This window comes from Eretmochelys imbricata, chromosome 17, assembly GCF_965152235.1.
Source record: "Eretmochelys imbricata isolate rEreImb1 chromosome 17, rEreImb1.hap1, whole genome shotgun sequence".
Lineage (NCBI taxonomy): Eukaryota > Metazoa > Chordata > Testudines > Cheloniidae > Eretmochelys > Eretmochelys imbricata.
In genome coordinates, this window is record NC_135588.1 from 1,096,597 (window position 1) to 1,112,215 (window position 15,619).

The window sequence follows — 15,619 nt, forward strand, 5'->3', positions numbered from 1 at the left end:
ATCAAGAAATAACTAGTATTGTCCAGGGGACAGAAAACTCTTGTGGCTAGAGCACAGGACAGGGAATCAGGAGACCTGAGTTCTGGTCTTAGCTTTGCCACAGGCTCTCAGTGTGGCCTAAACTTTTCATTGCTGTATGATACTGTCCTACCTCAGAAAGGGTATAGAAGGCTTAATTCATCACTGGTTGTAAAGCACTCAAGACCTCCAGAGAAGGACAAAGTATTATTTAATTATTACAATGCCTCTCTGCTCTAACTTTAGTTGCACCTATGGAGCATGTTGCATGATAATGTGAGGAACAGTCTACTACGATGCATAACCAAAAGACAAGGCCACTGTGGGAACCTTAACTCTGCACTTCCTGACAGGGGTGATTAAAATCTCTGACTCTGAGTAACATTAACACTTTCTCAAGGAATTGAGAGAACTTGGACGGTTTGCTCCACTGGCTCATGTGTGCTCACCAAGCGTCACCCACCAACTATCCCATTTCAAACCCAGACACACACACAAGGCAAGTGCAGCCAGGAAGCAGGGACCCAGCTCTTGGGCTCACTTTGCACTACTCAGCTGTAAAAAACCTAAAAACCAATGGAGCTGGTCATTGGCTCAGCCACTTTCTTGCTTCCCTGAGTAGGAACATGCCATGGCAATCCAGCCATCAGGAGGCCAGTGCACCAGCTCAGCACAGGCTAGAGCAGTGGTTCTCAAATTTTTGTGCTGGTGACTCCTTTCACATAGCAAGCCTCTGAGTGCGACTCCCCAATAAATTAAAAACATTTTTTTATATATTTAACACCATTATAAATGCTGGAGGCAAAGCAGGGTTTGGGGTGGAGGCTGACAGCTTGCAACCTCCCATGTAATAACCTCGCAACCCCCTGAGGGGTCCTGACCCCCAGTTTGAGAACCCCTGGTATAGAGTGTCAATGCTACACATTTCCAGGAGACTTCAGTGCAGCTGGAGAAAGAAAGACAAGGAGAGCTAAACCCCAAAAGACTGCATGCACAAAAAAAACCCCTCAAACGAAAAAGCAGTATTATAACCCAGGAACGGCTTTGGCCCTCTGTGATCTAGCCCGAGGCAACAGGCTGCCCTCAGCATCCAGGCCTCCATGCCAACAGAGAAAGGAGCCAGAGCCAGGATACCTCAGAAGGAAGAGGGTTGCATTTGCTGAGCTCTGCTGCCCCCTGGAAGATATGATGTGGTAAACTGGCAGAAGAAACCACACCAAACCTCTAACTAGCAATTTATACGGCGCTACAGGCAAATTACAGGACTTTGCACTTCACTCTTCTTGGTGATGACGATAATCAGCCCAGTAATTTGTCCTTCTCCAGCCTTTTTCATCTCACGGTCTCAGCCAAAGGGCTTTACTAACCTGATGGCCAGCGCCCTCTAAGGCTGGAGTCACTATCCCCATTCTACAGAATGGGAAAGGAAGGCACAGAGAGGGAAGTGACTGGCCCAACGCACACATGGAGGGAGTGCAAAGCTGAGCAGAGTCCCCTGCTCAATAACAACATACAGAACACATGTCCGTGCTAGCATGCATTTCCTGGGGATGACGGCCTCTGTCCACAGAACAAACACTCAGTATGTGGCCTCTCAGCTGAATATGCCAACAAGGGTCCAACGGTGGGGGCTTTATGATGCAGTCAACAGGATACCAGGGAACAGACTCAGGATAACCATTTTCAGTCACCATTGCCTTGAACTGGATTTGAAGTAGCACCTAGACGAGAAAGGCTCAGGAATCGGAATCTCTTTCCCAATTCCCTGAGCCATATATAACAGAACAGCTATTTTACAGTATTACACACAATCCTGGAGTGAGGGGGCTTTGCCCTCTTCCTATCTCGCTTCCCCACAGATTGGGAGCATGTGGTGAAGTATGGTGCCTCAGGTATGCATGGTCCCAAGCGCACCAGAGTCAGCACAGAGGAGAGAGCACTGCTTAGCTCTGACCTTACCGAGTGCTAAAGCTGGTGGGGAAGGCAACGAAACAGTTTAGATTAGTCTATAAGAGAGCATCCAAAATCCTGGCACATGTTCCCCTAGGACAGCAGTTGCCTCCCGATCCCTCCAGTGAACTTGAGCTTCATGTGATCAAGGGCTGAGGGTCTCTTTGGTTAGCATTGCCTCACTCTCCTCTGTGCTTGGCACAACCTCATTAGGAGGAGAAACAGCACCACACAGTGGCAAGACAGAGCACTCCTCAACCCCCTTTTAGTCACTATGCGGGAAAACACGAATGAGAATGACAACAACAGAGGAAAGAATGAAGGAACAAAAATAGAAGAGCTTCATACACTGATCCTGGTGTAAGATGTTCACTTCTTAGCGCTCCTCACTTTCACTTCTGTATCTCTGGCAGCAACAGAGAACACAGGCCTTCACTAATGCAGTGGGGTGGGAAAAGCCATTCCCAGGCCTTGTGTGTCAAGCACATGCATCAATCCAAGACTAATAAGAAAAACAGGCCCCCAATCTGTGCTGACATTGCCAGAGAGCTGCATTTCAGCAAGGGCATAGCAACGCCATAAACAGAACGAGGCTTCAGTATTCTTAGTGCAGCTGAAGACAACAAAGCAGTTCTAACAATGAAACAATCTTTGAGGAGCTCTTGGACCTGCCCTGTGTGAAGAGCGTGTCTCCCACCCCCAGTCAGGTATCCCCCTAGCAGCTGTCTCCAGAGAGGCTGCTCAGAGTTCTTATGCAAGGTCTCCTGCATGCAAGATATGCCAAGAAAATGTTTGCATTCCTAGAGAAAGGCAAAGCTCCAAGCAGGTGTCCTCCTAACAACTGGCTTGTTCAGCTTACACATTCATGGGCCATATCTGACTAATCGAGTTCATTCAGACTCGCCCTTGCTAGGGACACAGATGGGACCTATGAGAGATGCCTTTGGTTTATTCTTTCCTTTGCAGGAGGAAATTAAAGTATCTGGCTTCCAGCACAATAAACAACACTCATACTACACCTACAACAGAAGATAAATCCCTGGCTTTCACCCTCCCTGAGCACAACTCCGACCAGGTGGCTCTAGGGAAAATGTCCCATTTCCAGGAAAAGTCCCAAAGGCTGGAGGATCCCCAGCAAACCATAGCTCCTCAGCTGCCGACCTCCCCATTTCCCATCGCTTTGTGTCACTTAAATTAAAGCCTCTCAATGGAATTTTTTTGCTGCCTCTTCCATCTGTCTCTTTACAATTCCAGGAACAGCAACATGACCACGTTACCAAAGAATAGATGATAACCACATGCCTTAAACACAAGAAGCACAAGGTCACCAGCTCCTTAGCTTGACCCGGGCACTGCTGGCATAAGAGAAGTCAAAACACTGGAATATTTAGCAACAAGAAAGCAAAACAGATGCAGTGTCATTCAACTACATTCCAAACGTATGACACCAAAGTCAACAGCAGTGTTCCACAGTACTCACATCACTAGGGCTGAGGTTCCCAAGACCATTGTCCTGCTCAGATTCCCTGCCGGATTCATGACCATGGGAGCAGCGGGGGTGGGAGGGATGAATCCAGATCTCCAGCCGAGTGGCGTCATCTCCAACTTGTCGGAATGTGGACTTCTTGCCCGTCCCCCATCGGCTAGGGCTCAGTTCCAGCACCTGATGCTGCTTCTGTTCCATCTGCTCAGCCTGTGCAGACAAGAGACACAGATTCAGAAACCTCAGGGATCATGGCTCAGGAAAAGTAAGTTGTCATTTCATTTACCGGGAAAAGAATCTGTCAGAAGCCAGCTGTTTCCCCAGCTTGCAAAGCACAGCAGCTGCCTACTCTATTGTTTGACTGTTGGTGTTTAGTAACCTCAGCTCTGGTGAAAGATGCTAGATTGAGTGACCCGGAGTTTGAAAGACTTTATCTAGCCACAAAACACCTACACAGCCAACCTGTCACACCCCTGATCCGGAGCGTCCACCTCTGAGGAGAGGAGAGGAGAGGAGAGCTCAGTCTCCATGGCCCATCTGAACACTTACTTGACTTATTTGATAAATCCACCAACGAGCATGCCAAGTAGTTTGGTGGTGACTGTGATGAGGTGGATCCCTGTCTCACTAGGAACTGGAACAACTTTCAGTCCCTGCTTAGCTAAGATGCCCTTTAACCAGTGACCCAGAGATGAAAAAGCCCCAGAGCTTATCAGTGATCTCTTGAAGCACTCACCGCTCTTTGGAGAGAAACAGGAAAAAAAGCTTCACTTTGGCAGCTGAGTCTACTTTCCACCCTTTCTCAGAACTATGCAAGAGTCAAATCCAGACCCAATAGCCATTTGTCAACCCCCCACCAATCACAAGAACATAAGAATGGCCCTACTGGGTCAGACCAAAGGTCCATCTAGCCCAGTATCCTGTCTACCAACAGTGGCCAGTCCCAGGTGCCCCAGAGGGAATGAACAGAACAGGTCATCATCAAGTGATCCATCCCCTGTCGCTCATTCCCAGCTTCTGGCAAACAGAGGCTAGGGTCACCATCCCTGCCCATCCTGGCTAATAGCCATTGATGGACTATCCTCTATGAATTTATCTAGTTCTTTTTTGTACCCTGTTATGGTCTTGGCCTTCACAACATTCTCTGTGCGTTTTGTGAAGAAATACTTGCTTTTAGTTGTTTTAAACCTGCTGCCTATTAATTTCATTTGGTGACCCCTAGTTCTTGTGTTATGAATAGTAAACAACACTTCCTTATCTATTTTCTCTACACCAATCATAATTTTACAGACCTCAATCATATCTCCCCTTAGCCATCTCTTTTCCAAGCTGAAAAGTCCCAGCCTTATTAATCTCTCCTCATACAGAAGCTGTTCCATACCCCTAACCATTTTAGTTGCCCTTTTCTGAACCTTTTCCAATTCCAATATATCTTTTTTTGAGATGGGGCAACCACATCTGCACACAGTATTCAAGATGTGGGCGTACCATGGATTTATACAGAGGCAACATGATGTTTTCTGTTCTATTATCTATCCCTTTCTTAATTATTCCTCGCATTCTGTTCGCTTTTTTGACGGCCGCTGCACATTGAGTGGATGTTTTCAGAGAACTATCCAAAATGACTCCAAGATCTTTTTCTTGAGTGATAACAGCTCATTTAGACCCCATCATTTTATATGTGTAGTTGGGATTATGCTTTTCAATGTGCATTATTTTGCATTTATCAACATTAAATTTTATCTGCCATTTTGTTGCCCAGTCACCCAGTTTTGAGAGATCCTTTTCAGTCTTAAGTAATTTTGTATCATCTGCAAATTTTGCCACCTCACTGTTTACCCCTTTTTCCAGATCATTCATGAATATGTTGAATAAGACTGGTCCCAGTACAGACCCCTGGGGGACACCACTATTTACCTCTCCCTATTCTGAGAACTGACCATTTATACCTACCCTTTGTTTCCTATCTTTTAAGCAGTTACCAATCCATTAGAGCATCTTCAGCATGCCCCAGTGCAAGAGCAATACACCCCTAGCACTTGGCAGGAAGCACCTGCAGTGTCAGCCAGCCCAGCTCCAGGACATGGCAGGAGGCACCAACAAGGAGGGAGCAGCATCAGGCAGCCCCGCACCAAGACTCACCTTGCGTTTTGTCTCTTCAAACAGGCTCATGAGACTCTCCTTGGCTGTGAGGATGGGGTTGCTGGCAGCCAGGCTGCGCATATAATAGTACACAGCATCCAGTTTCCTCCTCTGCAGAAACACAACCAGAGACATATCCCACATCACTCTGGAGCATGCAGTATAAGCCCAACCCCAGGCCACCTGTCACCCTCTACCTCTTGGCACACCCACAAGTGCAGATTGTCATTCACAGCTAAAAACAGAGCAGCCACGTCCTGCTTCTAAAGCACATCCCAGATGCCATGGGGCCTTGGACTCCCCCAGGAGAACACATTTACCTGCAGCCACCAGCGCCAAGTCCAAGCCTCCGTGCACCTTGGGGAGTGCAGGTAAAACATCAGACCAAAGGCCACAGGCCCAGTGAACCTGGCACTGAAATGGGCCAGTTTAGTTGGTGACCATAGAGAGTATCGACTGAAAGTCCCAACCTCACTCTGTCCCTCAAACTGCAAGTCTGTCTATGGGATTTGCTTTCCCCTCCATTACCACTATATCTAAGCACCTCACAATCCTCTCCGCCCCCCTGTGAAGTAGGGAAATGATCTTCTACACATCTTATAAACCAAGGCCCAGAGAGACTAACGGACTTGCCCAGGGTCACACAGAAATTCTGGGATGGAGCTGGGAACTGAACCCAAGACTCCAAGCCCCAAACTAATGCCCTAACTACTGGACTATCCTTCCTCTCAGCATCTTCTTTACTGCAGCAGGGATCAGGGCTATTTAGGTGGGTCATTACTAAAGGGTGTCCCAAAAGGCTTTGAACCTGCCAAGACCCACTCAGGATGTAGAGTTTCTCCTGAAAATTGACAACCATACAGACACCCGGAGCACAGCAGAGAACTCAGTGGCTCTGCACGCCGCTCCAGGAGTCAGGGTGGTCCATCAGCAGTTGTCAGGGAAATACATCTCCGAACCCTGCTCTGTGTGACACAGGACGCAATTTTCAGCTATTCTGTTTTAACATGGCATCTTTCAGAGCTCATGCATTTCAGCAGATGTTTGGTCACTGACCCCTACGCTCTGGCCTAACACTTCCACTGTCTGCCATCAAATACACTTTTCCCAAAGGCCTCCCTTCCCAGAAGGTTTAACAAACCAGACAGCAGAATCGCCTCACTGGCAAAACCTACCCCAACTGCAGCCCTAAAAAACTACATGCTAACATCCCCAATGAACACGCTGCCCTGTGTCTTTCCCCAGCCCACAGCCACCTGGTTCAGGACAGGACTGTTTAGAATGTGAGCTCACTAGGACAGGGACTGTGTCCTCAGGGGTGGAATCAGGCAGCACAAAGGGTAGCCAGCCAGCCCCCTTCACACACTAAACTCTAGCAGACCCTTGCAGGGTACAGAAATGTTGCACATGTGGCTAGAAAGGTTACTTTGGTTAGGACTATGGGCACCAAATTCAGACTTACACTATAAACTCTGAAAACAAAGCATGCAACTGAGCTGTAACTACCCCAGGCCCAAGAGCTGCAGACAGGCCAAAGACTAGAGCTCCTGCTGCCCATATCTGACTACATGGCCTGTGGTGCCCTCCTCATTCATAGCACAGCCCCATCATGTGGTGAAAAGCATGGTGCAGGTGCTCCCGCACATACAGCCACCTCCCCAGGAAGGACGTCCACTATCAGCCGAGGGGCCACACCGCTTCTCGTCCCACACGCCCAGAGACGCTCTTACCGTGTAGATAGCCAGCAGAGCCAACTGATTGTACGGACGGCCATTTTTGGGGGCAATGTGCTGAGCCTTCAGATACCAACTGCGTGGGGAGAGAGACACAGTAGGTGACTGGCAAGAAACTGCAGAGACCCAGACCATTATTAACAACACAAAGAATCCTTCCCTTCATTTGGGGCCCCTTTCATCACTGGCACATCCAAGGAGGGCTGGCCCGGCCCTCTGCCCAGGTGGCAAGGGCCTGTGAGCGCATGTGCAGCCAGCACATCTGCTACAGCCCTGGTAAGCCCCTTTGAGAGCTGTAGTCTCCCGACGGGCACACAGTGGAGAAGGGCCAGCAGATGAAGTATCGTGTGACTGCCTGCTGCAGATTAGGGCGAGGAATGCTCCTTGCTCGCTCTGAAGAAGATGAGGGAAGTGTCTCCCAGGGCACCCAGCAGGAGGATAGGAGGGAGCCAGGTAAGGCTACCCAGTGGAAGCTGAAAAGGGCTCTGCTGGCTGGGACCACGTGTTTTGCATTGTTTTATTCGTTTTGAATCCTTTTGTGATGGTAAAGCTACCCCGGACGAAAGGGCCTGGCCTGAATGGTAGTTTGCCCTTTATTTTATATTCCCTAGCGGGTGTATCTGTTCATCAGTACACACCAGTCTATTCCCCATGCCTCTGACCCAGGGAGAGGGCTGGTCATATGGCGGTGAGCCTCCTAGTCCCCTCCCTCCCTCACCCCATGCAGAAGAGTTCCACAAGAACACCAGGCAGAAAGTTTCCAAAAAAGTCAGAAACCTGCAGTGGCTAAGCTAGTTCCCCTGCTCTGCATATTGTCCCTTATAGACAAGCCCTGCTATGCTTTAGGGCTCTATTCCCTTTGCTCCTCACTGTCAATGCCACATTATCTGCTGCGCACACTGGGCTTTGCCTTGCCTACAGCCCTGATCAGAAGAGGGAATTTATCACAAGCAAAAATAGAGTAACAAGAGGCAACAGGTGCCACCAAGTCATGCTGCAGCCAGAACACATGAATAATGTGAGAACCTCCACTGGTGAGAAGCCGTCAGCAGGAGTTCAGCAGAAAACAAGCCAGCCACACAGTCTGCACCGCCATCACTTCAGAGCGCAGCACAGCACAGCTTCCACATTAACACTCCCTGACGGGGGGCAGAATCCATCAGCCAAACAAGCATGCTTCTTAGGGTGGCAGATTAATCTGTCCAACATTTCCTGCATCCTTTAATCTTGTTGGACAGTAATCAAATGGGAAGCATGGAAGGTCTGCATTGGCCACAGGCATAACTGGATGTGAAATGAGGTGTTGCCCGTGTAGCTAAGTACGGTAAGAACTCTGCTTAGGGCTGAGGGGGAGGGTACAGTACCTGCGTGCTTTCCCATAGTTTGCTGTGTCGTTCGCTTGCTCCCTGTACCTGCAAATGTCCCCTTGGCAAATCATACACCTCTGGGCACTGATCAGTGCGTACTTCACCTTGAAAAGAAACATTCAATACATGCTATGGAAACTCTGCGGCCATTGCTCATCTGTAGGCGTGCAGCACACAAGGACTCCACGTGCCACCAGAGAGACGGGGGTTGCTGTTTAGCTGGAGTTCTTCTGAAAGGCGCTGCAAGAAACACTTATTTTCTCATGGCACATGTTCAGCATGTGCAGCAACAGCAAAGCTCCCCTACCCACTCCCATCTCCCCTCCCATAAACGCCCTGGAGGAGTCAGGGGAGTGCAGACTCCATGGCTCATTCAGGCCTTGGGCTCTCTGCTGAGACTGCCTATCAGGGCATAGTTGTGATGTGGACACCTACCCACTAGGAAATGGAGCTGGGCTGAGAACACCACTTGCTAGGTGAGCCCACTCATGCTCCACCGCCCAGGGTTGACATGCTACTAGGTCGCATAGAAGTGACACTGCTGTTCTCTCTCTCCCATCATTGACCTGGCCTCAATATAGATACAAAGAGGATATTCAATAAACGAGGCACTAATCATGGTTCTTTCTAACACCTACTCCCCATTCCAGCCCTGGTCTGAATGCTGAGGCAGAACAAAAAATTCTTCACCTTTGCAAAGAAACATGAGACCAATAAACACATTGGAGCTGTTTAACTCTGAGTTATCAGAACAAGTGAGCAAATATTCCTGAGAACATGCTGTCATCGGTATAAAGAGCCCCCCACTTCTTGATGATGCCATGATAGAGTTTTCATCAGAGAGCTCTCATGTGAGATACCAAGGACAACATGTCCTGGAAGGGAAGCCTACTTACCATCTTCCGCAAGGGCTTGCTGCGAATGGCCATCCCATCCATATAATCCTCCAGTTTGAATTGGTATGACACCTGCAGCTTCTGAAGTAAATTGTCAAAGAAAATAGTGCCCTGCAACAAACAAGCAGACAAATGTGATGTCCCTCAATGATTGTGAGCACAAAGCCAAGGTCTGTCACAGCCACAGGTGAAAGAGCCCAGTTCGCTCACAGCCAGCACTGCTGGGTGGAAGGCAGAAGAGAGCCCGCTCCCTGGGGATTTGTTTCTTAAAAAAAAAAAAAAATTACCTTCTTCTAGGATCTGTCATCCAGGGATCTAAAAGCATCTAACAATGACATCTTTGGGAGGCAGATCAGTATTATCTCACGGTACAGGAAGGGAAACTAAAGCCTTGTCTCTGCTAGAAAGGTCCAGTGGTTTAATTAAAGGTGTGATTTAAACCAATGTAATTCAATCAGTAGAAAAGTCTGTGAATGCTCTTATTTAGTTCAGTTTAAACTAGGTTTACTTTGGTTTATTTTAAACTAATTCCTAACTGACTTACACCAAAACAAATCAAGCCTGGTTTAAACCATAATAAACAAGAGGGTCCACACAGCTGTTGCACCAGTTTAAGAACATCAATTTAAAATCACACCTCTAGGCTACCTCTATACTGCACAGTAGGGTATTTGTAGCTCCATGCCACAGTGAAAAGCAGGCTGAGTCCACACTGCAGTGTGTAGCTACACTAGTCTGTGAAATGCTCTGGAAGAGAGGAGACAGTGGGAAAAGACTGCAGCAACATACCCCTGCCAGAGCCTTTCCCTGCTGCTGGAGACTTTTCAGATTGCAGGGAGAGGCTTCAGCAGCAGAAAGCCACCACAGCCTTTCCCCATGGCTGGGAAGATCTCCAGCAGCTCTGTGCGGCATGGACAGGTTTCAGAAGTGGGGAGCTGCTGCCTCCCCCTGCCAGAGCCTTTGCCCAATCCCAATCTTTTCCGGCAGCAGGGAAAGGCCTTAGCAGTGGGGAGGCAGCCAGACATTACATGGCTAAAAGAGCAGCGGAGACACGACTTGGGCACGTAGAGAGCGGTGTGGAGTACGTAATCAAGTGCACACCCAGACTCTTCAGGCATGTCTTTACGTGTCTAAGCTGTGTCTCACCGGCTACACTGCTACATATACCTGTGCTCATGGGGCTATATGCGTATGTACACTACACACCGCTGAAAGAAGCATGCAGTGTAGACGTACCCTTAGTTAAACTGGCCCTGAAGAAGAGAAATGATCTGCCAAGGTCATACAGAACTGAACCAGAATGTAGGTGTGCTGACTCACCACAGCCCTGCTCTAACAACTAGAAAACACTTCCTCCCAAAGGTCTAGCCAGCCTCAAACAGGTGTTTCTTTTCTTACCTCATCGAGGAGCTGAAGCAGTTTGTTCCGAATTTCCTGCGCATTCTCCCCTAGTGGATCTTTGAGGAGCTGACGGAATTTCTCAATCACCTGATAGAAGGCGTTCTTCCAGAGCAGCTGATCCACATTCTGGTTATCAGAGAACTCAATATCCATGAGGATGCATCGTTCATACAGCTGCAGCATCTCCGCTCTAGGAGACACAGTCAACAGCTGACACAACAGCAACTAAACGGCTCTGCCCCATTGTGCTAGTTTGAGTGCAAACTCAGAGCTGCCAGGGAACATTTGCTGAACTGCCTGCTACTTCCCCATCCAACACAAAAATGAGATGCCAGCAACCTCTCACTGTTCCATTAGACAGCAAATGAATCCCCTCACCAGTACACTCCTGCAGAGAGATCAGAGAATCATAGAATATCAGGGTTGGAAGGGACCCCTGAAGGTCATCTAGTCCAACCCTCTGCTCGAAGCAGGACCAATTCCCAGTTAAATCATCCCAGCCAGGGCTTTGTCAAGCCTGACCTTAAAAACCTCTAAGGAAGGAGATTCTACCACCTCCCTAGGTAACGCATTCCAGTGTTTCACCACCCTCTTAGTGAAAAAGTTTTTCCTAATATCCAATCTAAACCTCCCCCACTGCAACTTGAGACTATTACTCCTCGTTCTGTCATCTGCTACCATTGAGAACAGTCTAGAGCCATCCTCTTTGGAACCCCCTTTCAGGTAGTTGAAAGCAGCTATCAAATCCCCCCTCATTCTTCTCTTCTGCAGGCTAAACAATCCCAGCTCCCTCAGCCTCTCCTCATAAGTCATGTGTTCTAGACCCCTAATCATTTTTGTTGCCCTTCGCTGGACTCTCTCCAATTTATCCACATCCTTCTTGTAGTGTGGGGCCCAAAACTGGACACAGTACTCCAGATGAGGCCTCACCAATGTCGAATAGAGGGGAACGATCACGTCCCTCGATCTGCTCGCTATGCCCCTACTTATACATCCCAAAATGCCATTGGCCTTCTTGGCAACAAGGGCACACTGCTGACTCATATCCAGCTTCTCGTCCACTGTCACCCCTAGGTCCTTTTCCGCATAACTGCTGCCTAGCCATTCGGCCCCTAGTCTGTAGCGGTGCATTGGGTTCTTCTGTCCTAAATGCAGGACCCTGCACTTATCCTTATTGAACCTCATCAGATTTCTTTTGGCCCAATCCTCCAATTTGTCTAGGTCCTTCTGTATCCTATCCCTCCCCTCCAGCGTATCTACCACTCCTCCCAGTTTAGTATCATCCGCAAATCTGCTGAGAGTGCAATCTACACCATCCTCCAGATCATTTATGAAGATATTGAACAAAACCGGCCCCAGGACCGACCCCTGGGGCACTCCACTTGACACCGGCTGCCAACTAGACATGGAGCCATTGATCACTACCCGTTGAGCCCGACAATCTAGCCAGCTTTCTACCCACCTTATAGTGCATTCATCCAGCCTGTACTTCCTTAACTTGCTGACAAGAATACTGTGGGAGACCGTGTCAAAAGCTTTGCTAAAGTCAAGAAACAATACATCCACTGCTTTCCCTTCATCCACAGAACCAGTAATCTCATCATAAAAGGCGATTAGATTAGTCAGGCATGACCTTCCCTTGGTGAATCCATGCTGGCTGTTCCTGATCACTTTCCTCTCATGCAAGTGCTTCAGGAATGGTTCTTTGAGGACCTGCTCCATGATTTTTCCAGGGACTGAGGTGAGGCTGACTGGCCTGTAGTTCCCAGGATCCTCCTTCTTCCCTTTTTTAAAGATTGGCACTACATTAGCCTTTTTCCAGTCATCCGGGACTTCCCCGGTTCGCCACGAGTTTTCAAAGATAATGGCCAATGGCTCTGCAATCACAGCCGCCAATTCCTTCAGCACTCTCGGATGCAACTCGTCCGGCCCCATGGACTTGTGCACGTCCAGCTTTTCTAAATAGTCCCTAACCACCTCTATCTCCACAGAGGGCTGGCCATCTCTTCCCCATTTTGTGGTGCCCAGCGCAGCAGTCTGGGAGCTGACCTTGTTAGTGAAGACAGAGGCAAAAAAAGCATTGAGTACATTAGCTTTTTCCACATCCTGTGTCACTAGGTTGCCTCCCTCATTCAGTAAGGGGCCCACACTTTCCTTGGCTTTCTTCTTGTTGCCAACATACCTGAAAAAACCCTTCTTGTTACTCTTGACATCTCTCGCTAGCTGCAGCTCCAGGTGCGATTTGGCCCTCCTGATTTCATTCCTACATGCCCGAGCAATATTTTTAATACTCTTCCCTGGTCATATGTCCAACCTTCCACTTCTTGTAAGCTTCTTTTTTATGTTTAAGATCCGCTAGGATTTCACCATTAAGCCAAGCTGGTCGCCTGCCATATTTACTATTCTTTCAACTCATCGGGATGGTTTGTCCCTGTAACCTCAACAGGGATTCCTTGAAATACAGCCAGCTCTCCTGGACTCCTTTCCCCTTCAAGTTAGTCCCCCAGGGGATCCTGGCCATCCGTTCCCTGAGGGAGTCGAAGTCTGCTTTCCTGAAGTCCAGGGTCCGTATCCTGCTGCACAGGATCTGATCTGAACAGCTGCAGTCACACACTTCTCCCAATGCAGGAGGGTGAGTGGGAAAGGAGCCACTCTCTGTTCCTTCTGGCCTGTCAAAGAGAGAGGGTGCTCCTGCCACAGCCTCACTGCTGGGATCCTCCAGGCAGGAGTGAATCTTGGTACTGAGAGGGGAATGTACAGACTTTCAATGACGATCCAATGCATGGAAGCCCTTCCCACACTGCTGCCTTAGCCCCCAAATACCTGTTCATTCTGAGCACTAAATTTAGCAAGCCATGGAAAGAGATAACTAGAGGGCAGGGAAAGTCCTACCATAGAAAGAAGGGTGCATCAATCTCCCCTCCTCCCAACCAAAAATAAGTCACAAATTCATGACAAAAACAAACAAGTAAACAAGAGACTTTATTCTCTTTGTCTCTATTCCCCCCTACACACTCCATTTCTCTGTGATTAACTGCAACTGGGAATGCTACACCTCCCCAGTTAGACCACATAAAAGGGGGGAAGATGAGAAAGAGACTCTCTGCCACAGAAATCAGGGTCTTCCCCGCCATTGCTCTCCACTGGCGAGGGCAGAACTGTTTCCTACATTATGTTCTCTAGAGCTTGAACCATTCCAGCTGTAAATGACTCCACAGCCCTTGGGAGATGATCCCACTGTCAGAAAGATTGCTCTACATTCAGTCTACATTTCCTTTGCCCATCGTCATCCCACTGCTCCAATTTTATCTTGTTGGACCACCTTAGCTAATTCTGTTCCTTATTAGGTGTACACAGCTCACAAGAACTGGAGAAGGGTTTTGTCACTTAGCCAAGCTACAATATATACTGAGCTGTTTTCACCTCTCCTCACAAACAAGTTCCTCCAGTCCCCTCATTGTCAAAATCTATAAATAGTAACAAAAACCAGTGAGTAAGAGACCCAGGAGGCAGAAAAAGCAGGGTCTCCCCCGGCCACAGACCCCTCCACATGCCCCACAGAGTACAGGCAGGAGTAGCTGTGGTTCTTGGCTACTAACCCAAAGCACTTCCATACAGCCCTCTGAACCACAGAAGAGCAGCAACCTTCAGACCAACAGTCCCATTTCCCTCCCCTCCCAAGACTGGTAAACATGAAGCTACAACACTTCAGTCAAGTGAGGAAAGCATGACAACATACAGGTAAAGGGATTCCCAGGGGTGCCTTTGAAAACACTCAGCTGGAAGAATGACGACAGAGTGACCCACGCCATCTCTTCTCCTTGGCTAGGACTCCCAATCAGATCCTGCTCTAGCCGCCGCACTCCCAGGCTACCCATGTACAGTCATTCTCCTTGACACATGACCATTTGTCCCCACTGATAGCTTACGTACGCTCTCTGTGAAGCACACTGTAACTTGTCATCACACTTCTATTTGCCAGACTGGACTACCATCAAATGTTTGAGATAGTCTTTTCTGCACACAAGTGAGCTGTACAGCTGGGGTGCTTGGCCCAGAAACATGTAATATAAAAGTTGATGGGAATCTGGGAGGCAGTGACCATGAGTTGGTTGAGTTCAGGATCCTGACACAGGGAAGAAAGGTAAGCAGCAGGATACGGACCCTGGACTTCAGGAAAGCAGACTTTGACTCCCTCAGGGAACGGATGGCCAGGATCCCCTGGGGGACTAACATGAAGGGGAAAGGAGTCCAGGAGAGCTGGCTGTATTTCAAGGAATCCCTGTTGAGGTTACAGGGACAAACCATCCCGATGAGTCGAAAGAATAGTAAATATGGCAGGCGACCAGCTTGGCTTAATGGTGAAATCCTAGCGGATCTTAAACATAAAAAAGAAGCTTACAAGAAGTGGAAGGTTGGACATATGACCAGGGAAGAGTATAAAAATATTGCTCGGGCATGTAGGAATGATATCAGGAGGGCCAAATCGCACCTGGAGCTGCAGCTAGCAAGAGATGTCAAGAGTAACAAGAAGGGTTTCTTCAGGTATGTTGGCAACAAGAAGAAAGCCAAGGAAAGTGTGGGCCCCTTACTGAATGAGGGAGGCAACCTAGTGACACAGGATGTGGA

General features: G+C 48.5%; 1 protein-coding gene across 4 annotated transcripts in view; it reads right to left on the reverse strand.

Annotated features, from left to right (window-relative positions):
- Window positions 1–15,619, reverse strand: part of SMG6 (SMG6 nonsense mediated mRNA decay factor) — a 172,803-nt gene that overhangs the window by 149,050 nt on the left and 8,134 nt on the right. For all 4 annotated transcript variants that reach the window (XR_013348254.1, XM_077836597.1, XM_077836596.1 and 1 more), the window contains exons 3-8: window positions 10,988–11,180; window positions 9,590–9,700; window positions 8,691–8,797; window positions 7,324–7,402; window positions 5,594–5,704; window positions 3,449–3,661 (exon numbers count right to left, since the gene is read on the reverse strand). Coding sequence is in view for 3 of the 4 variants with exons in the window: in XM_077836597.1 (XP_077692723.1) it covers window positions 3,449–3,661; window positions 5,594–5,704; window positions 7,324–7,402; window positions 8,691–8,797; window positions 9,590–9,700; window positions 10,988–11,180 (814 nt within the window). In the remaining variant the exon portion in view is untranslated. The remainder of the gene's footprint in view (window positions 1–3,448; window positions 3,662–5,593; window positions 5,705–7,323; window positions 7,403–8,690; window positions 8,798–9,589; window positions 9,701–10,987; window positions 11,181–15,619) is intronic.